This window comes from Lithobates pipiens, unplaced genomic scaffold, assembly GCF_037356315.1.
Source record: "Lithobates pipiens isolate NorthernLeopardFrog02 unplaced genomic scaffold, aLitPip1_a1.2 Scaffold_19, whole genome shotgun sequence".
NCBI lineage: Eukaryota > Metazoa > Chordata > Amphibia > Anura > Ranidae > Lithobates > Lithobates pipiens.
The window spans coordinates 588545232-588567349 of NW_027507764.1; the positions used below are offsets into that span (position 1 = coordinate 588545232).

The 22118-nt window shown below is 43.5% G+C and overlaps 1 protein-coding gene across 3 annotated transcripts in view; it reads right to left on the bottom strand.

The window, feature by feature from the left end:
* Positions 1-22118, bottom strand: part of SETD2 (SET domain containing 2, histone lysine methyltransferase) — a 155673-nt gene that overhangs the window by 51881 nt on the left and 81674 nt on the right. For all 3 annotated transcript variants that reach the window (XM_077493544.1, XM_077493545.1, XM_077493543.1), the window contains 4 exons: positions 20105-20202; positions 15835-15961; positions 7076-7210; positions 1157-1285 (listed from right to left, as the gene is read on the bottom strand). In XM_077493544.1, coding sequence (XP_077349670.1) covers positions 1157-1285; positions 7076-7210; positions 15835-15961; positions 20105-20202 — 489 coding nt within the window. The remainder of the gene's footprint in view (positions 1-1156; positions 1286-7075; positions 7211-15834; positions 15962-20104; positions 20203-22118) is intronic.

Consider the following 22118-nt stretch of genomic DNA (forward strand, 5'->3'; position numbering starts at 1 on the left):
CCCCTCTAGAAGCAGGGGGTAGGCAACCTCAGCACTCCAGCTGTGGTGAAACTACAAGTCCCATCATGCCTCTGCCTCTAGGAGTCATGCCTATGATTGTCAGGGTCTTGCAAGGTCTCATGGGACTTGTAGTTTCACCACAGCTGTAGGGCCGAGTTTGCCTACCCCCTGCTTCTAGAGGGGTGGTGTCAGGAATCCGCAGCAGAGATGGCCAGATCTGTGTGGCTACACTTAGAAACTAAAACCAGACTATGTATAGTGAAGTAAATTTATTAATATAAAATGACAGCCACATACCAAAAAACAAACAAACAGGAAACAAGCAAAAAGGTAGAAGATACAAAGTAACAGGAAACATAACAGATTAACTAAAATTATATATATATATTATATATATATATATATATATATATATATATATATATATTTATTATATATACACACACAGGTATTAAAGGTTCGCCTTTTTTTGTGGTAAATAACAAACATGTTATACTTACTTGCTCTGTGTAGTTGGTTTTGCACAGAGCAGCCTCCTCTTCTCGGGTCCCCCCTGCTGGCGCTCCTGGCTCCTCCCCCTCGACCAGTGCCACCAACAGCAAGCCACTTGCTCTGGGGGGGGGGGGGGGGGCACTGGTGCCCTGCTCCATGCGTCCACAATACACTTTGATGTGCAGCTCGGCCCCCACCACCACTCTCTCTCCTCATTGGCTCACTGGCTGTGATTGACAGCAGCAGGAGCCAATGAGGAGAGGGAGTCCCGGGACAGGAGAGACTCTTGTGCACATCGCTGGGTCAGGAGGGGGCTCAGGTGGGTATTAGAGGGGTGGGCAACACAGGTGTTATTTTTTTCTTTTTAAAAACCTTCAGCCTTTACAACTACTTAAAGAGGGGTGGTGTGTGCCTGGTCCTGCATACATACATCACGTCTCCCAGGAGGTTGTGGGATTTGCGCACAAAGCGGCTGACGGGCGACCCAGAAAGTGGGCCGGGTCCGGCATGTCATGGAAGAGGCAACCAGCCTGGAAAAGGCTGAGGGGAGCCCTCAAGAGATATGGAGGGGGGGAGGAGTTGAGTTTGAAGACTGCCGCTTGTTAAGTGACTGGAAAGTATAGGTATAGGGAACAGCCGACATGCTGCTGAGACATTCACTGACCTCCAGTTGCAGTTTGATACTGTTGCTCGTGTTCCCCCGGCTGTCACCGAGTTCAGCCATCCAGATCCACAGAAGGGACAGACCGTGACACTCCAGAAATAACTTCAGGCAGGACTGCGACTGCGTGTTCTACAGACACAAAACATGTTTGTATTATACATACACAAATGTAATACACAGCCTACGGCTCCACTACACTGAAAACAGCCCGTCTATAACCACTTGCCGCCACACCAAGGTCTCTTTCCATTTTTTTCTGTTTCACATTGATCTTGACCCAATACAGCCGCACAACCAACCCCCCCCCCCCCCCCCCACCTCACCCCACCCGATTCATTGCAGCTTTTTCACATAGTTGTAGAAGCGATGTATGGCTTTTCCTCCAAACGTCAGTAGTCATGCTTAAAGGGTTCATTCACGCTTTCTTTGCTCTCTAAAGAGCGATCCCATGTTTAGATCGCTCTTCAGAAGGAATTTGACAGGCACGAAGGAGAGGTTGTATCGCTTTTTCGCCGCCAGCTTTAAGCCTCGAATTGCCGCGTTAGCGCACCTCAACCGCTTGCATTGCTTCCACAGTGGCCCCAAACCACTTGCTGACCAGGCCTTTTCTGGAAGCCATTGTTTAAAAGTTTAAACTACTTAACCACTACAATACCGGGCTCTTTCGCCCCCCTTCCTTCCCAGCCCAATTTTCAGCTTTCATCGCTCTAGCGCTTTCAGTGACAATTGCGCGGTCATGCTACACTGTACCCAAATGAAATTGTTATCATTTTGTTTGCACAAATAGAGCTTTATTTTGGTGTTATTTATTCACGACTCCGTTTTTTTTTTTTTGCGATATAAGCGCAAAAAAAGCGGAAATTTGGAAAAAAAAAAAAAAATATTTTCTTTTTTCTATTTTAAAAGAAATCCAATAAAATCAAATTTTGTTATAAATTTAAGCAAAAATGTATTCCGCTACATGTTTTTGGTAAAAAAAAATCCGTTAAGTGTATAATAATTGGTTTGTGTGATCACGGACATATGTACGCAAATGATCATGTACATATGTGTGCAGGTGATCATGTACATATGTGTGCAGATAATCATTGGGACATGTGATTTTAGTGGGACATATGTGGGGGACATGTTTTTATTAGGGACATGTGTTTTTATTATTTGGGGACATGTATGTTTTGGGGACATGTGTGTTTTGGGGACATGTGTGGGGACATTGTGTTTATACTGTGTGGTGTGTTGTGTGTTTACACTAGACTGATGATCAGTGAGTAAAAAACAGCTCATACTCACTGATCATCAGCCGGCTGCAGCAATCCGCTCTCCTCTCTTCACCTCAGCGATGACTTCTGTGTGAGGAGAGGAGGAGCCGATTGCTTAGCAACCGGCTGTTTGTTTACATCACATGACGGCCGTGATTGGACACGGCCGTCATGTGATCAGGAGGGCCAATCACAGAGCCCTCCTGCCGATCTGAGATGCGCCGTGTCCGGGTGACACGAGCACATCGAGATCGCGCTGCTGCGCGGGCACGCGCGCGCGATCCCGCTCCTTCTGAAGGACGTTCCTGAACGTCCTATCAGAAGCAGAGAGCTCCCACCCGGCCGTATATGTGCATTGGCCGGGTGGGAAGTGGTTAAAGTGGTGTTCCACACAAAAATAAAAAAAATAATTTGGAATAATTTGTTTTTAAAACTTGCCTCTAAATGCCTGTTGCTAGGGGGTACCTCATAGTCTGCCTGCTTCAGTGCCCGGGCTGGTAAAGTCACTTCCCCTCGGCACAGGAAGAGCCCAGCTCTGCCCCCTCCCTCCTGTCAGTCATCTGGGACACGCGACAGGCCCCAGATGACTGCGCGGCCAATCACGGCGCCACTCCTGCATGCACAGTGGGTGCCCGGCTCTGAAGCCACAGCCTGGTGCCCACAGTTGTAATTCTTGTGCCGCCAAGCGGAGGGGGGGGGGGGGACCAGCGGGGCTTCGTTCCCCCACATTGATGGACCCTGGGACAGGTAAGTGTCCGATTATTAAAAGTCAGCAGCTGCAGTATCTGTAGCTGCTGACCTCATAATTTTTTTTTTTTTTAAGGGGAACACTGCGTAAATTGACAGCGCTATATAAGTACCTGAAATAAATAACACATATATAGAGATATATATATATGTATATATATATATATATATATATATATATATATATATATATATATATATATATATATATATATATATATATATATATAGAGAGAGAGAGAGAGATATACATATATATGTATGTATATGTATATCTATATATAGAGATATACATATACATATATATATATAGAGATATACACATATATATATAGAGATATACACACATATATATATATATATATATATATATATATATATATATATATATATATATATATATATAGAGATATACACACACACACACATATATATATATATATATATATATATATATATATATATATAGATAGATAGATAGATAGATAGATAGATAGGATAGATAGGATAGATAGGATAGATAGGATAGATAGGATAGATAGGATAGATAGGATAGATAGGATAGATAGGATAGATATATACACACACATATATATATATATATATACATACACACACACTTATTTTTTTTCCAGGCACCCTAGAGAATTAAATGGAGGTCATTGCAATACTTTACGTCTCACCGTATTTGTGCAGAGCGGTCTTACAAGAGCATTTTTTTGTGAAAAAAACAAAACAAAAAAAAACAAAAATAAAACAACAAACACACTTTTTTTTAATCATAATAATAAAAAAAAAAACAAAAAAAAAAAATGCACAGAAAAGTTAGCCAAATTTTTTATTTTTTTATATATTGTGAAAGATGACGTTACTCCGAGTAAATGGATACCCAACATGTCACGCTTCAAAATTGCGCCCATTCATGGAATGGTGACAAACTTTGACCTTTAAAAATCTCCAGGCTACCAGTTTTGAGTTACAGAAGGAGGTCTGGTGCTAGAATTATTGCTCTCGCTCACATGTGTGGTTTGAACACCATTTTCATATGCGGGTGCGACTTACGTATGCGTTCTTTTCTGCACGTGAGCTCGGCGGGATAGGGCGCTTTAATAAAAAAAAAAAAAAAAAAAAAAATTTGTATTATTTATTTTACTTTTTATTCTGACACTGTCCTTTTAATAAAGTTTGGGTCACTTTTATTCCTATTACAATGAATGTAAACATCCCTTGTAATAGGGAAAAAAAAAAGAAAAAAAAAAAAAGCACGACAGGACCTCTTTAATGTGAGATCTGGGGTCAAAAATACCTTTAAACCAAAACGCAATAAAAAATAAATAAATGTAAATAAAAAAAAAAAGAAAAAAAAAAAAAAAAAGACCATTGGGCTGACGTCACTTCCGCCACCCAACAGTGCGGAGCCGAGTGGGGGGTCATCTTTCCCTCACTCTGCATCCAGAGCCTGAGGGGAGAGGACCTGATCACTGGACCACTGGAGCGCGGGGCAGAAGGGAGGCCTCTCCCGCCCCCATAAAAGTGATCTCGCAGTGAATCCGCTGCCGAGACCACTTTTATCTGAAAGCGGACTGCCTGTTGATGAAGTGGATACCGGGGTCATCTGCTGCCATAACAACGGTATTCCTCTTCAAACAGCGGCCGTGCAAATGCGCGGGGGGGGGGGGCAGGGGGCGTTCCTTTAGTTAAAGGGTTCATTCACAATTGCTTTGCTCCCTAAAGCGCGATTGGTATCGCTTTCAACAGCTTTAATCCCTTGATCGCCACACTAACGTACCCCAACCGCTTGTATTGTATTGCTTCCACAGTGGCTTCAAACCACCTTCTGACTCTGAACTTTTCTGGAACTCTTTGTTTAAAAGTTTAAATCAGTATTTTTTTTGCCAGAAAATTATTAGAAAAAAAAAAAAAATATATATATATATATATACACACATATATATATACACACATATATATATACACACACACAGAGAATAAAATGGCGATCGTTGCAATTTTTGATGTCACACGGTATTTGTGCAGAGGTTTTTCGAACACAATTACTTGGAAAAAAAAAAAAATACACTTTAACCACTTCAGCCCCAGAAGAAAGAGATTTACCCCCCCCCCCCTTCAGGACAAGGCTATTTTTGAGATAAGGCACTGCCTTACTTTAACTGACAATTGCGGAGTTGTACGGATGTTGTACCCAAACAAAACTCCCCCCCCCACAAATGGAGATGTCTCTTGGTGGTATTTGATTACCTCTGTGTTTTTTATTTTTTGCGCTATAAAAAAATTCCAGTAAGTGTATATTGATTGGTTTGCGCAAAAGTTAGAGAGTCTACAAACTATGGGATATTTTTATGGCATTTTTATTTATTACTACTAGTAATGTCGGCGATCAGCGATTTTTAGAGGGACTGTACTAATGACAATGGCTGGGGAGGGGTTATCAAAAGGGGTTAACTGTGTTCCCTACGGGGTGCTTTCTTACTGTGAGGCTAATGCTGTGACTGGAGGAACACAGAGATCCGTGGAATGCAAACATCCATTGTAATAGAAATAAGGGGTGACAGGTCCTCTTTATGGGGGGATCATGTAATAGAAATAAGGGGTGACAGGTCCTCTTTATGGGGAGATCATGTAATAGAAATAAGGGGTGACGGGTCCTCTTTATGGGGAGATCGTGTAATAGAAATAAGGGGTGACAGGTCCTCTTTATGGGGGGGATCATGTAATAGAAATAAGGGGTGACAAGTCCTCTTTATGGGGAGATCATGTAATAGAAATAAGGGGTGACAGGTCCTCTTTATGGGGGATCATGTAATAGAAATAAGGGGTGACAGGTCCTCTTTATGGGGGGATCATGTAATAGAAATAAGGGGTGACAGGTCCTCTTTATGGGGGGGATCATGTAATAGAAATAAGGGGTGTTGGGTCCTCTTTATGGGGGGATCATGTAATAGAAATAAGGGGTGTTGGGTCCTCTTTATGGGGGGATCATGTAATAGAAATAAGGGGTGACAGGTCCTCTTTATGGGGGAGATCTTGTAATATAAATAAGGGGTGACGGGTCCTCTTTATGGGGAGATCATGTAATAGAAATAAGGGGTGACAGGTCCTCTTTATGGGGGGATCATGTAATAGAAATAAGGGGTGACAGGTCCTCTTTATGGGGGGATCATGTAATAGAAATAAGGGGTGACAGGTCCTCTTTATGGGGGGGGATCATGTAATAGAAATAAGGGGTGACAGGTCCTCTTTATGGGGAGATCATGTAATAGAAATAAGGGGTGACAGGTTCTCTTTATGGGGGAGATCATGTAATATAAATAAGGGGTGACAGGTCCTCTTTATGGGGAGATCATGTAATAGAAATAAGGGGTGACAGGTCCTCTTTATGGGGAGATCATGTAATAGAAATAAGGGGTGACAGGTCCTCTTTATGGGGAGATCATGTAATATAAATAAGGGGTGACAGGTCCTCTTTATGGGGAGATCATGTAATAGAAATAAGGGGTGACAGGTCCTCTTTATGGCTGGTCCTCCTAGAACATAGAGGTGAGGAGAGGCCCTGGTCCCTATTCACCTCTTAACCAGCTGCGTGAACTGTTACATTGTTTCCCGGGCTTGCCCGTAAGCACGAGAAACACTGTTGAGCGGTGGGGGAGGGGCACAACCCCTCCCGTTGCTTCTAAAGGCGATCCAGCAGCTAATCAGCAGCTCGGATCACTTTTATGAAAAAAAGAGAATTGCCGGCTTAAAAATATTTAAAAAAATAAATACCAGGGTTATGGGCGATAGCTTTAGCAATAACCCCGGCAAACCACTTCAAAAAGCCGCAACGTATATTTACGTTTCGCGGTCGGCAAGTGGATAGGTACAAAAGACGCACAAAGCTGCTAGAGCCTCTTACCCTAATTAGCTTCAGACAGGTGAGCTTCTGTTCCAGGGTCTCGATTCGGACCATCAACCGAGACAAGCTGAGGACCTGATTCTTGTCAGACAGACCTTCCCCGTTCTCCAGGAGAGCCTCCAACTCCCCGTCCACCTGTAACCAATCCAAAAAGAGAAGCCATGATACTGCAGCTGGTGATGGGCTCATTATAAAAAGAACACGCTGAGATATGAGAAAGAAGAGATTTAACCACATTTCTCTTCTACATGTAAAAAAAACCCCCCAAAAAACAGCTATTTTTTTTGCTAGAAAATTACTTAAAAGCCCCAATTTTATATACATTTTATATATATATATATATTATATATATATATATATATTATATATTATATATATATATATATATATATATATATATATATATATATATATATATATATATATAATTTTTTTTTTTTTTTATTATATTTTTTTATTATTATTATTCATTTTTTTATTTTTTATTTATTTTTTTAACAGAGGCCCTAGAGAATAAAGTGTTGGGTTTTGCAATTTTTTTTTTTTTGTGTCGCAGTGTTAGTGCAGCGGTTTTTAATGCAATTTTTTTTGGACAAGATACACTTTAATGAATTCTAATTTATACAAACACAATATAATACCCAATTTTGGAACAAAATATAAAAAACTTAGGATTTTTTTTTTCTACAGCTTACCTGTAAAATCCTTTCCTTGGAGTAGATCATGGGACACAGAGCAGCCATAATTACTAACCAGGTTATACGCCACCTTTAGGTGAATGGACACTGGCAAACAAAAAAAAAAGACAGGAAGTCCTCCCCTATATAACCCCTCCTACACAGGAAGTACCTCCGTTTTGTAGCAAGCAATAAAAACTTCCCAGACAAGAGGGGCGGGACCTGTGTCCCGTGATGTACTCCAAGAAAAGGAGGTACGCTGTAGAAGAAGAAAAAAAAAAAAAGTCTAAATTTCTTTATTGTACATCAGGGGACATAGAGCAGCCATAACCACCAACTGGGACGTTCCAAGCAACACTTTTGAGGGGAGGGAACCCATTACGACCAAAGAAACACCATCAGAACAACAGGATCTATATTGCTGCCTGCAGTACACTGTATCCAAATGCAACATCCTTCTGAGTCCCAACATTCACTTAATAAAACCCAGTGAACGTGCACCGAAGACCAGGTAGTAGCCTTGCAAATCCGAGCCATCAATGCTTGATTATGAACTGCCCATGAAGAACTCGCTCTCCCGGTAGAGTGTGCCCTTACTGGAAAAGGCGGGACCTTACCCCTTAAAGCGGGAGTCCGCCGTTTTTTTTTTTTTTTTTTTTAAAGCCAGCAGCTACAAATACAGCAGCTATTGACTTTTAAAATAAGGACACTTACCCGCCCAGCGCGCCCGCGATGTCGGCACCCGAAGCCGATCTCTCGATCGTCTCTCGGGTCCTGCCGCCGCCATCTTGGGTATGGGAATCAGGAAGTGGAGCCTTTCGGCTTCATTTCCCGGTTCCCTACTGCGCATGCGCGAGTCGCGCTGCGCAATAAGAATGGACCTGCTGCCTCTGGGATCTGTGTGTTTCCCAGCAGGCAGTGGGGGACTTTCGGAAAGGGGCGTAATCTACGCCCCTTTCCGCAGAGAGCTATCCCGGAAGTGGGTGCAGATACCTGTACTGTACAGGTACCTGCACCCCCCTCCCCCCTGAAAGGTGCCAATTGTGGCGCCGGAGGGGGGGGAGGGTTCCAATGAGCGGAAGGTCCACTTTAGGGTGGACCTCCGCTTTAATCCAAACGCCTGAACAATCACTTGGCGGATCCATTGGGAAATAGTCCACTTAGATGCTGCCTGTACCATCTTGGGACCTCCTGGCAATACAAACAGGTCATCAGCCTTCCACATCTGAGCCAACATTCTCAGATGGACTCCGATAGCCCATACTACATCAAGGGAATGAAATAATTTCTCCTCTGTAGACTGGATTTTGGAAAAAAAGGAAGACAGAATGATATCCTGATGAAAACTGGACACTACCTTGGGCAAAAATTCTGGTTGTGGCCCACAAAACCTCCCTATCCTGGTGCAGGATCAAATAAGGTTCTCTACAGGTTCTCCACCAACTCCGACACCCTTCCGGCCGACGTCACTGCCACCAAGAAAACTAAATTTTCTTGTCAAGAGGACCAGAGGAATTCTGCTGAATAAGCTCAAAAGGCTGCTTCTGTGGAACAAAGACTAAAATTTAAATCCCAAGGGCACAGAGGCGGCCTGACCGGTGGAAGCACCTGAATCATCCCCTGTAAAAATGTTCGCACTAAGGAGCGAGAAGCAATAGGCCTCTGAAAGAAAATTGCTAAGGCCGAAATGTGACCCTTAAAAAAATTGTACTCAAGGCCAGATTCATATCCACTCCTTTTTGTAGAAAAGCCAGAATTCTCCAGATGACATATCTTCGGGGGTGCCACCTCCTGGCCTCACACTAGGCGATATAGGATTTCTAGACTCTACAGTAGATACTCCTAGAGACTGGTTTTCTAGCATTCAACATGGTAGACAATACTGGCCCAGAATTGCCCTGTCTTATAAAATCCTGGTTTCAATAGCCAAACCGTTAAATTTAGAGACCGTAAAGCAGTATGGAATATTGGACCCTGCGAGAGCAGATCGGGACGGAATGAGGAACCCATGGGTTTCCCACCGCCAATCTTACAATCTGTGTGTACCAAGTTCTTCTGGGCCAGGCTGGAGCTATTAGAATCACCGGATTTCTTACTTCCCGGATCCTGCAACAGCCAGATTGGAGGGAAGGCATATATCAGGGAAAACTGGAATTACCAAGGCATCTGCCCCTAATGCAAGCGGGTCCCCTGGTTCTGGACACAAAACTGTCCAGTTTCTTGTTGAACCTGGACACCAGCAGGTCTACATCCGGAACCCCCCCCCCCCCATTAGCGGCATTTCGATACAAAGATTTTGAGATTTAGGGACCACTCCCCTGGAAACATCTGCTGGCGAATCAGAAAGTCCGCCTGCCAAGTCTCCACTCCCGAAATGAACACCACTGATAGGAACGGAACATATCTTTCTGCCCAGGTCAGCATGCGATCCACCTCCTTCTGGCTCCTAGTGTCTCCCTGGTAATTGATAGATGCCACATTCGTGGCATTTTCCGACTGGACCCTCACAGGACATCCCTGTAATCTTGGAAGTCCAGAAGCTTGGGGCCAAGCGAGCTGCCAGAATCTCAAAAATGTTGATGGGCAAGCTCCTCTCCCTTCAGGACCACCCTCCCTGGATGGTGGGCTCCTCTAGGACTGCCCCCCATCCAGAGAGACTGGCATCTTTCGTCACCACCCTCCAGACCACAGGTAAAAAGGACTTTCCATTTTCCAGATTCTTGTTCATCATCCACCAACTGAAACTTTGACGCACTTTCAGCCGAAGAAACATATGCCAGTCCAGAGCCTGGACAGTCTTGTTCCAGAGACAGACGGAATATTATTCTGTAGTGGAATTGTGCATAAGGCACTGATTTGAATGAAGACACCATTTTCCCCAGTAGCCTCATACACAGGCGAATGGAGAGGTATCTTTTCCCTTTTTATGACCTGGACGAGGCTTTTCATCGCTGACCTTCCATGGTGACAAAAAAAACCTTTGCCTTTGTCTAATGTTAGCGCCAGATACTCTAGGCATTGAACCGGCTGCAGGGCCGATTTTGACCAGTTCAGAACCCAACCCAGATGTTTCAAGAATTGAACCGCCCGGGCTACATTCTGCCTCAGGTCTGGAACAGTTTTATCGACAAATAGATTGTCCAGGTATCCTGCAACTGATATTGTGTGAGATCTTAGAACTGCCAACACCAGAGCCAGTAGCTTGGTAAATATGCGAGGTGCCGTGGCTAACCCGAAGGGCAGCGCCACAAACTGAAAATGTTGGTTGCCGACTGCGAAACGTAGAACCCTTTGATGGGATCTGCAGATTGGCACATGTAGGTATGCATCCTTGAAGTCTATGGATGCCAAAAAAAATTCTGTGCAAGGCTACAAACGAACTGACTCCAGCCAGGAAGAGCGATTGTCTAGAAACCAATTCAGAGCCTTGAGATCCAGAATAGGCCTTATATCTCCATTCGGCTTTGGGACTATGAAAAGATTTGAGTAAAATCCCCTGTCTCAATGGCTGGAACATCTGAAATCACCCCTTGTGACCTTAGATGATCTATTGCCTGAAGAAAAGACTCTATGGGGATGCTGGACTTTAAGAACCAAGAGGAGAGGGAAGCCCCCGGAATTCTATTTTGTACCCCTGAGACACCATAGAATTAACCCACTTGTCTCGGATCACTTCTTCCCAGACATCCGAGAACTCCAATAGCCTCCCCCCACCCGCGTGAGTGGGGGCGCCCCTTCATAAGGAGGGCTTGGGACTGGCTTTAGGTGGTCTCTGGGCCCAGGGCGCCATCTGCCCCTGGCCTTGAGGCTTTCCTCTAGACCCGGATGGCTGAGGCAGTCGAAACTGCTTGAAATGGGAAGACCTGGGTCCTGAAGCACTAGACCTTAAAAGGAAGGTTGTCTGCTCCTCTTAACTGGTAGAAGCAAGCTTTTACCCCCTGAAATCTTCTGGATACATTTATCCAGATCTTCTCCGAATAGCCGATCCCCCATGAAAGGGGAAATCAGCCAATAATCTTTTGCAGGGTAATTGTGCAGACCGGTTTTTTAACCAAAGAATGCTGCGCATATGTACTGCTAGCAGGGCCAACCGGGACACTTGTTGTATGGAATCCTTAAGAGCATCTACTGCGAAACATAAGGCATGAGATAACACTGCCAAGACCTCAGCAGATGCCCCCTGATCGGGGACACTCTTAGCTACCCACTTCACATGATCCTTTAAAGACTGACAGATACCTAGAACTGCCACAGCCGGTTGTGCAGCAGACCCAGCAATAGCAAATTTAGCTTTTAATAAAGACTCCAACTTCTTATCTGCTGGATCTTTAAACACCTGGGCATTATCTACAGGACAGGTAAGACTCTTATTCGCAGAAGAAATAGCAGCATCCACCGAAGGCATACTCCTTAGGATACAAAAGTGCAAATCTTTTAGGAGGAATAAAAAGCTCATCAGGGTGATCCCACTCAGCATACACAATTTGCTCTAGCAACGGATGCAAGGGAAAAGCCTGTGAACTCTGTGGAGGCCAAAAAGAGCCTAGAGTTGCAAAAGGCAACCTCAGGAACCTTTACAGGCAGCAGTTTAAATCCTGATCGGACCATCTCCATGAGGGACTGGATTAACAGTCTCTGGGATGAAGAGGCTGAAAACGGTTCTTCAGAATCTGACTCCTCAAAAGTGGAGTCTGTGGCCTGACCTTCCTCCCGGTCATTTACTGCCACTTCTTCCACATCTTCTGCCCAATCCTGTTCTAATGCAGTTGGGGGCTCATGTGAAGGGGGATCTATCCAGTTTCCTTCCACCTTGGTAAAACTGAAGCAATCATACCTGCTATCTTTTCCTCCAGCCCAGCTAGAGTTGATGCAAAGTCATTCTTTGTGACGTAGGCTGAAGCAGAAGCATTAGCTGTTGCTACAATGCCTGACAACCGTAATGGCTCAGACTGGCCTGTTGCCCCAGGTCTTTTAGGAGAGTTAAGCCCCATACACACTATCAGTTTTTCTGCTGAGTTTCTCCTTCAGATTTACCAAAACCATGTAGTAGAAGGGCCTGCCTGATTGCATACAAATTGAAACTCCTAAGGTTTGACCTCATATTATATGGTTTTGGTAAATCTGAAGGAAAAACTCAGCAGAAAAACTGATAGTGTGTGTGGGGCTTTAAAAACACAGCAGATGTAAGGCTAGCATCCTCCAATATGGATGGTGGCGCACTTGCGCCCCTTCCTGCTGTGCCTCAGACTCCTCTTCCGGGAAGATGTGCCTGAGACAAAAAAAAAAAAAAAACTTAATGCAACACAAACCCCACCTTATGCACTCAACCATCCTGCAAAATACTGCACCCAGTCTTTGCAGTACACAGCTCTTACAGGACCTACAGTGCCCTGGTCCATCCACCCACAGTGACTCACGTGCCCAGACGATACCACTCTTCCGGGCTGCTTAGACGCCAAACCAGGAACACCTCCTAATATGCCGTTTCCACCCCTACTGCACATGTCCGGCGTGCATGCTCTTATCGCATGCACGCTCGTAGCATCCCGCACACCTCCCACGTGCATGTTTTCCATGCCGTTCCCATGCGCACCTACCATAGCTGCATAAACAGTAGTGAAAACGGGCCACCGAAAGCTGGGGCTTCTCCATGAGAGAGCCCCTGCTGGCCATGACGTCACTGTCCCAACTGGGTGGAAAAAAATAAAAATAAAAAAACTACGCCTGGTCCCACTCAAAGTAAGATGCTGTGTTATTTTTTTTATTTTTTTTTATGGTTTGTGCAAGAGAAAGCTTAAACACTTACCGTATTTATCGGCCTATAACACACCCCAAGTTTAGGAGGAAATTTTAAAAGGAAAAAAACTTTTAGGAGGGAAGTTTAAGGAAAAAAAAAACAAACTAAGGCCGCGTACACACGCGGGGACTGTTCGCTGAAACTGTCCGCTGAAACCAAGTTTCAGCGGACAGTCCGCCCGTGTGTGGGCTTTCAGCGGACAGTTTCAGCGAACAGTCCGCTGAACAAGGTTTTTCGGAAATTCCGAAAAACTGTCCGCTGAAACCTTGTTTCAGCGAACAGTCCCCTCGTGTGTAGGCTTGTTCGTCAAACTAAGTTCCGCGCATGCTCAGAATGGATTTACACGCCGAAAGTTATAATGCAGTGTATAGGACGTCGTATTTTTCGTCCCGTCGTACGTGCCGTTCACGTCATCGCGCACGGTTTCAGCAAACTGTTCGTCCGTCGTGTGTGGCCATGTCCGTCCATGCTAATTTTGAGCGGACTGTTTGCCGAAACTGTTTGACGGACAAAGTTGGGCGAACAGTCCCCGCGTGTGTACGCGGCCTTACACTTAAATTGCTCATCAATGCAGCCTTGTCCATCATTGCACCCTTGTCGGTGTCATTTGCAGCCTTGCCCGTCATTTGCAGCCTTGCCCATCATTTGGGGCCTTGGCGGTGTCATTTGCAGCCTTGTCAGTTTCCTTTTTAAGCTTTGCCTTTTAAAAATGGCACCGCCGAGATACAGAGCCGGATGTCCTGTGTATCTCGGTGGCTTTCGGCCATTCTCGCCAGCTTTGAACGGCTGAAAGCCGCCGAGAACCCACAATTGGCGGGGGATCGGCGTATAACATGCACCCACGATTTATCCCTGATTTTAAGGGGGAAAAAAAAAGTGTGTGTTATACGCCGATAAATACAGTACAAATCACACCGCAGGACTTTGCTTAAAAAAGGCTAGACTCCAATCTTCCCCCATCACAGTGGGGGTTCTGTCTCTTGGACCTTCAAAGTCCCATGAATTTGGGGCCATTCCCTTGGACCTGTAGAGCACCTTGCCGGATTTCCCTTGGAGTGTTCTTCTTACACAGGGTCCAGATCCTAGGGTCCAGTGCCCAAAGGGTCACATTACAGGCAACACCTCGTAGTTGTCTTAAATCAGGTTCGGGTACCATCCATGTTAGTGCATCACCATCCGGATGGATCAGATTATATAGTCCCTTAAGTCCTTCAGGATCTATTTCCAGGACCATTCTGTTAGCTAGATCACAGAGAGCTTCTCCAACCATGGCCATCACCTTAAAAGACAATGGCCAAAAAACTGAGGTACTTCCTGTGTAGGAGGGGTTATATAGGAGAGGACTTCCTGTCTTTTTAGTCCATTCACCTATAGGTGGCGTATAACCCAGTTCGTTATTATGGCTGCTCTGTGTCCCGTGATGTACGATAAAGATAGATAGTAAAACGCTGAGTAAATAGATACCCAACCTGTCATGCTTTAAAATTATGCACACTTGCGGAATGGCATCAAATGACAGTATTTAAATATATCCATAAGCAACGCTTTAAAAGCCTTACAAGAGGTCTAGCGCTAGAATTACTGCTCTTGCTCTGATGTTTGCGGCAATAACTCACGTGTGGTGTAATCGCCATTTATGTATGCGCGTAGGACTAACGCGTGCATTGCGCACGAGCACAAGGTAACGGGGGCACTTATATATATTTTTTATTTTTACAGATTTTTATTTATTTTTTATTACATTTATTGCTGTCACAAGGAATGTAAAGATCCCTTGTAACAGCAACAGGCGTGTGACAGGTACTCTTTATGGAGAGATCTGGGGTCTATTAAACCCCAGATCTCCCCTCTGCCATTGAAAGCATCCAATCACACCAAGATCGGTGGGCTCAGATCCATTCTATTTTAAAAATGGCGCCGTTTACATCCAGGGAAAGTGGAATCGATGAAAACGTTGGATGCTTCCAGTTTCCTATACCATAGAGCTCATCTGGGACCTTTTGATCCTCGAAAAGCTCTATGGTAGGCCAGTAGGCCGGTCCCCGATGCACTTGACGTTTATGTTTATGGTTATTACTGAAAAAGATTTCTGATATCTGGCCCCAGATTTCCTAGAACGCCAATGGAACTCTCATTGTGAAAAAGGAACTTGTTCTGCATGGGAGGAGTCTGTTACATTCCATCACAAAGAACACCCAGCCTTGTGATACAAGCACAGTCCCCAGCAGTACCAAGTGTAGAAAGTGTAGAAGCAACGGATGGTATACAGGAAACACAAGACTCACCGAATCCTTCTTCCGGGACCTTTCTTTCTTCATCTTGCCTCCAGCTGCTCGAACGCTTACCCGGTTCTCACCGCCGAGGTAACCCCGGCAATTGGCTGATCCGCAGAAGCATTTCTGAGCTTCTCTTCTGCAAAGAGATAAAAAAAGGTCAATGGTAAATACATAGCGGAGATAACGATATGACTGCTCTGACCTAAAGATAAGTGACATCAGCGGGTACTGCAAAAACCAGCAAAACTTCAATCCAAGTCAAGCCCAAGTCAAACAGCAAAATAGGTTCAGTACCTGGTAAATTTCAGAAATCAACATTAGCCCCAAAAAGGGTGTAAAGTGACTCCTGGGACCGCTAGGAAACACAAGGGTTAGGTCCCACAAAAGGGGTAAGGTGCATGGGGAGACATCCCCTACAAAAAAAAGGGGGCATCGGAGACATCCCCTACAAAAAAAAGGGGGCATCGGAGACATCCCCTACAAAAAAAAAAAAAGGGGGCATCGGAGACATCCCCTACAAAAAAAAAAAGGGGGCATCGGAGACATCCCCTACAAAAAAAAAAGGGGGCATCGGAGACATCCCCTACAAAAAAAAAAAGGGGGCATCGGAGACATCCCCTACAAAAAAAAAAAGGGGGCATCGGAGACATCCCCTACAAAAAAAAAAAAGGGGGCATCGGAGACATCCCCTACAAAAAAAAAAAAGGGGGCATCGGAGACATCCCCTACAAAAAAAAAAGGGGGCATCGGAGACATCCCCTACAAAAAAAAAAGGGGGCATCGGAGACATCCCCTACAAAAAAAAAGGGGGCATCGGAGACATCCCCTACAAAAAAAAAAGGGGGCATCGGAGACATCCCCTACAAAAAAAAAGGGGGCATCGGAGACATCCCCTACAAAAAAAAGGGGGCATCGGAGACATCCCCTACAAAAAAAAAAGGGGGCATCGGAGACATCCCCTACAAAAAAAAAGGGGGCATCGGAGACATCCCCTACAAAAAAAAAGGGGGCATCGGAGACATCCCCTACAAAAAAAAGGGGGCATCGGAGACATCCCCTACAAAAAAAAGGGGGCATCGGAGACATCCCCTACAAAAAAGGGGCATCGGAGACATCCCCTACAAAAAAGGGGCATCGGAGACATCCCCTACAAAAAAGGGGCATCGGAGACATCCCCTACAAAAAAGGGGCATCGGAGACATCCCCTACAAAAAAGGGGCATCGGAGACATCCCCTACAAAAAAGGGGCATCGGAGACATCCCCTACAAAAAAGGGGCATCGGAGACATCCCCTACAAAAAAGGGGCATCGGAGACATCCCCTACAAAAAAGGGGCATCGGAGACATCCCCTACAAAAAAGGGGCATCGGAGACATCCCCTACAAAAAAGGGGCATCGGAGACATCCCCTACAAAAAAGGGGCATCGGAGACATCCCCTACAAAAAAGGGGCATCGGAGACATCCCCTACAAAAAAGGGGCATCGGAGACATCCCCTACAAAAAAGGGGCATCGGAGACATCCCCTACAAAAAAAGGGGCATCGGAGACATCCCCTACAAAAAAAAGGGGCATCGGAGACATCCCCTACAAAAAAAAAGGGGCATCGGAGACATCCCCTACAAAAAAAAGGGGCATCGGAGACATCCCCTACAAAAAAAAGGGGCATCGGAGACATCCCCTACAAAAAAGGGGCATCGGAGACATCCCCTACAAAAAAAAGGGGCATCGGAGACATCCCCTACAAAAAAGGGGCATCGGAGACATCCCCTACAAAAAAGGGGCATCGGAGACATCCCCTACAAAAAAGGGGCATCGGAGACATCCGTAACAAGGACAGGTAGTATGGAAGTTGAATCTCAGTGCTAGACAGGCGAGATAAGAGCCACCAGAAGGAACCGAGGATGAAGCGAACACATCCTCTGACACCTAGGAGGTGTTACAGTGGCCTTACAGAAGGTCTTAAAAGCTCCCCGATCCTCCCCCAGGGCCAGCAAAGTGTCAAAAGTCATGGACTGAAGGGCAGGAATCTTAACAGAGCCACTCAAAACATTAATCTTAAATAATGGCAGAACATGAGAAGGCATCTGAAGGACGTTCCTCATGAGGCTGTGGATCAGCCAGATGGACAAGTCACACAAAGCCCTCTGGAAACACAGCAGAGGATACCTCCAGTAGGAAGTAGGGTGTTCTGCCTGCTAACAATCCAGGGCCCTCCAGTGATGATCCCTGCCCCCACAACCACCCTGCCCATACATGGGTCAAAATTGACCCAGTCCCCGCTGAACCTGCAGAATTTTGATTTATGTATGGCCGGCTTTACTCTGCCCAAAACTCAATTTAGCTGGTGCTATACCTAGCTATGAGGAAGTAAATGAAAGGTAAGTTCATGTGGGATTGGTGGGGTCGGGGGTTGTTAAAGCAAGCCTGTTTCTTTGGCCTGCATGGGCACACTATTGGTTTGCATTGGAGAGAAGTTATTTTTTCTCTCTATATGGACGTTTTGCCAAAATATATATATATATTTTTTTGATTCCCGGAAGGATGCCCTGTTGCCTTACAAGTTTCGTCTGATGCAGTGGATGACCGTCATGGATGGATGAGCTGCAGTTAATGCGTTATTGACCATTTTGACCCTAAATGGTCCACTATACTCGGTAAGAGGCTGGTGGTTGCTTTTATCACGAGGTGTTCATTGACTGGAGTGGTGGTGAAGCGCGCAGAGTAGTAAACCATTTAAGTGTGGGATACATTTTTAATGGCACTATTGACCATTTTTTCATTGAATGGTCCATACTGTTTGGTAAGAGGCTTAAGTTTCTTCATAGATTGCACCAGCTGTTGACTCATTTGGATGCTGGATTTTTCTTTTTTGCATATTATTTTCTATTATTAGGACTTTTGGACTTTCTATCTATCTATCTGAGAGTTTATCATTTTGTTTGCACTTTGGAATTTATTTATTCAGATTTTATTAATCCTATGCTATATTTGATTTGCAGCTTTACACATTTTTTATTTATTAGGATATAGCGCCACACTGTGTATTTATTTTAAATTTGGCATCTCAAATTTTGTGTAGGCAGCCATATCTGAATTTCATTTTAGCCCTAAGCGAAAATTATTCAGGTTGCTTTTTTAAAAAACTTGACAAAAAAAAAGAAAAAAAAAAAAGCATATGCTACTCAATAGAACACACACACTTAAAATGGTAATTCCACTTTCGTAGGGGGAAAAAAAAAAAACAAATAGAAAAATAATAATATAGCGTATACAAATCATATCGTAATTGACTAATTAAAAATTAGACATGTGCACTGCCGAAAAAAAAAAAAAAAAAAAAAAAAAAAAAAAAAAAAATCGGTTTCATTCGTTATCGATATTCGTTATTCGTTATTTTGAATACATTCGTAACATCAGATAAAATTTGAATTTGTTACTTTCCATTCCTATAGATTTCAGTATTTGTAATTTCGATAATTCGTAACTTCAGATAAATTCAAATTCGTTACGTTCACTAACAGCCAAATTTTAAAGGAAATTCCAATACCTATAATTTAATAGTTTAAATCTATTATAGTTTTTATTATTATTAAATAATAAAAAAATATATATCATAATGGTTAATAAAACATAATTAAATTATAATAGAAATTATCCAAATGTTTTTTGTTCATTCGGATTTTCGTCCTTTTAGAAAAAAAAAAAAATTCTGAAAATTTTGTTAAAAACGGTCTTTCATTCATTCGGATGTTTCTATATTAACGAACGTGCCAAATTTTTCAGCAAAACTAATTTGGAACGAAACGAATTGCACGTCTATTAAAAAAAAAAAAAAATAATAATAATCATCTTTCCTTTCAATCTGCAGCTCTGTAGTTTACTGTAAAATGAAAAACATAATTTCCTGCTTGTGTGATTGGCCGATTTCCCCAGAAGTCAGCACTAACATACAAGTAAGATACCAGGCATCCCCTGCAATAAAAAATACATTTTTGGTGACATTCTCCCAATAGAAAAATCATGTCCAGAGGCACTCTGCAAGTTTTCTCATTAGAGCCCTGCAGGTGCAGCAGCCGATTGAGAATGATGAAAGCACTGCCATTCAATTCACTGTACACATAGACAAACACACAGGCATTCATTTCTTCAGAATAACAAAAAAGACAGGAATGTCCAACAAAGGCTGTTATAATCCCTACAAAGTACAGAGATCAGCCAGAGGGGAGAGTTTTCTTTTTCAGTGGAGTTACCCTTTAAGTCATTTTTGCTTCCTCTTACCCGTAACGCTGAAACTGGTAGTCGAAGGTCAATTCCGCACCGGATGGAACAAACCGGGTCGTGAAAAAGCCAACCCGAATCTGCCCGTTCACCGTCCACTGTGGGAGACAAGAAGCTTTCATTAGTGTGCGTGTGAGAGAAGGGTTAGACCCTCTGCCAAGTGAGATGAAATCCCTCCAATGGGGAACAGACGGCAATAATACCTGAGAAGTTTCCACCTCTTAACCACTTAAGGACCGAGCCTCTTTTGGACAATTGTTGTTTACAAGTTAAAATCAGTATTTGCTAGAAAATTACTTGGCACCCCAAACACATATTATATACACACACAAATATACATATATATATATAGATATATATATATATAGATATATAGATATATAGATATATAGATATATAGATATATAGATATATATAAACATCGTATTTGTACAGTGGTCTTACAAGCGCAATTTTTAGGGAAAAAATACACTTTTTTTTTTTTTTTTTTAACTCAAAAAGAAAAACAATAAAAAGGTTAGCCCATCTTTTTTTCTGTATTGTGAAAGATAAACGTTACGCCGAGTAAATTGATACTCAACATGTCACGCTTCCAAATTGCGCCCCGCTCGTGGAATGGAGACAAACTTTTACCCTTAAAAATCTCCATAGGCAACGTTTACATTTTTTCTACAGGTTACCAGTTTTGAGCTAGAGGAGGTCTAGCGCTAGAATTATTGCTCTCACTCCAACGATCACGGCGATACCTCACATGTATGGTTTGAACGCCGTTTTCATATGAGGACGCAACTTAGGTATGCATTTTTGTTCATTTTTTTTTCCTTATTTTACCTTTTATTTTTACACCGTCCTTAAAAAACAAAAAAAAAACAAAAAAAAAACCATCACTATGAGATTCCTTGTGGGCGTATACACAATGACAGTCCACTCCCTCCCTCCTCCACTTACCAGCTAAACACAATGGGGTGGGCGGGATACTACATGTGGATTAATGGAGGCTTCACCTCTATTAAACCCCAGATGTCTCTTACAAGCATCTGTTCACACCAAGATCATGTGATCAGATACTTTCACTATTTAAAAATGGAGCCATTTACATTCAGGGAAACCAGAAGTGATAAAAATGCTCAACATTTCCGGTCTCCAAACTACGGCCCTCCAGCTATTACAGAACTACACATCCCATGAGGCATTGTAAAACTCTGACATTCACAGATATGACTCGGCTTGATGGGAATTGTAGATCCTGAACAACTGGATGGCCATATTTTGGAGACCCCTATTGTAGACCTTAGAGGTGACCGGAGATGCTCTGGTGACCTCTAGAGGAAACCAGCGCAAGTGCCAGATTGGATGCCAGGGGTCCCCGCTGGGACGGAAGAGCCTGGAGGGGCACCGGAGGGTAGCGGGACCCCCTTCCGCCACTTGTAAAAGCAATCCAGCAGCTAAATTAGCCGCTAGGATTGCTTTTACCTTGTAGAGATTCACAGAAAAAAAAATGAGATATAAAAAAAAAATTAAAAAAAAATTGCGGTTATGGCTGCATCTGTCATAACCAATTACAGTGCCTTGCATAAGTATTCACCCCCCCTCACAACCCGGAATTAACATGGATTGTTTGAGAATTTGCATCATTTAATTTACAGAACATGCCCACAACTTTGAATTATTTTTTTTTTATTGTGAAACAAACAAATAGGAGAAAATAACAGAAAAAGTCACTGTGAATAACTATTCACCCCCCTAAAGTCAATACTTTGTAGAGCCGCCTCTTCACAGCTCCAAGTCAGTTTGGATAAGTCTCTATGAGTCTTGCCACATCTTAACACTGGGATTTTTCCCCCATTCCTCCTCCTTTGCAAAACTGCTCCAGCTCCTTCAAGTTGAATGGTTTGCGCTCATGAACAGCAATATTTAAGTCTGACCACAGACAGTGTTTTTGGGGTCATTGTCCTGCTGGAAGGTGAACCTCCGTCCTAGCCTCAAATCACACACAGTGTGGTACAGGTTTTGC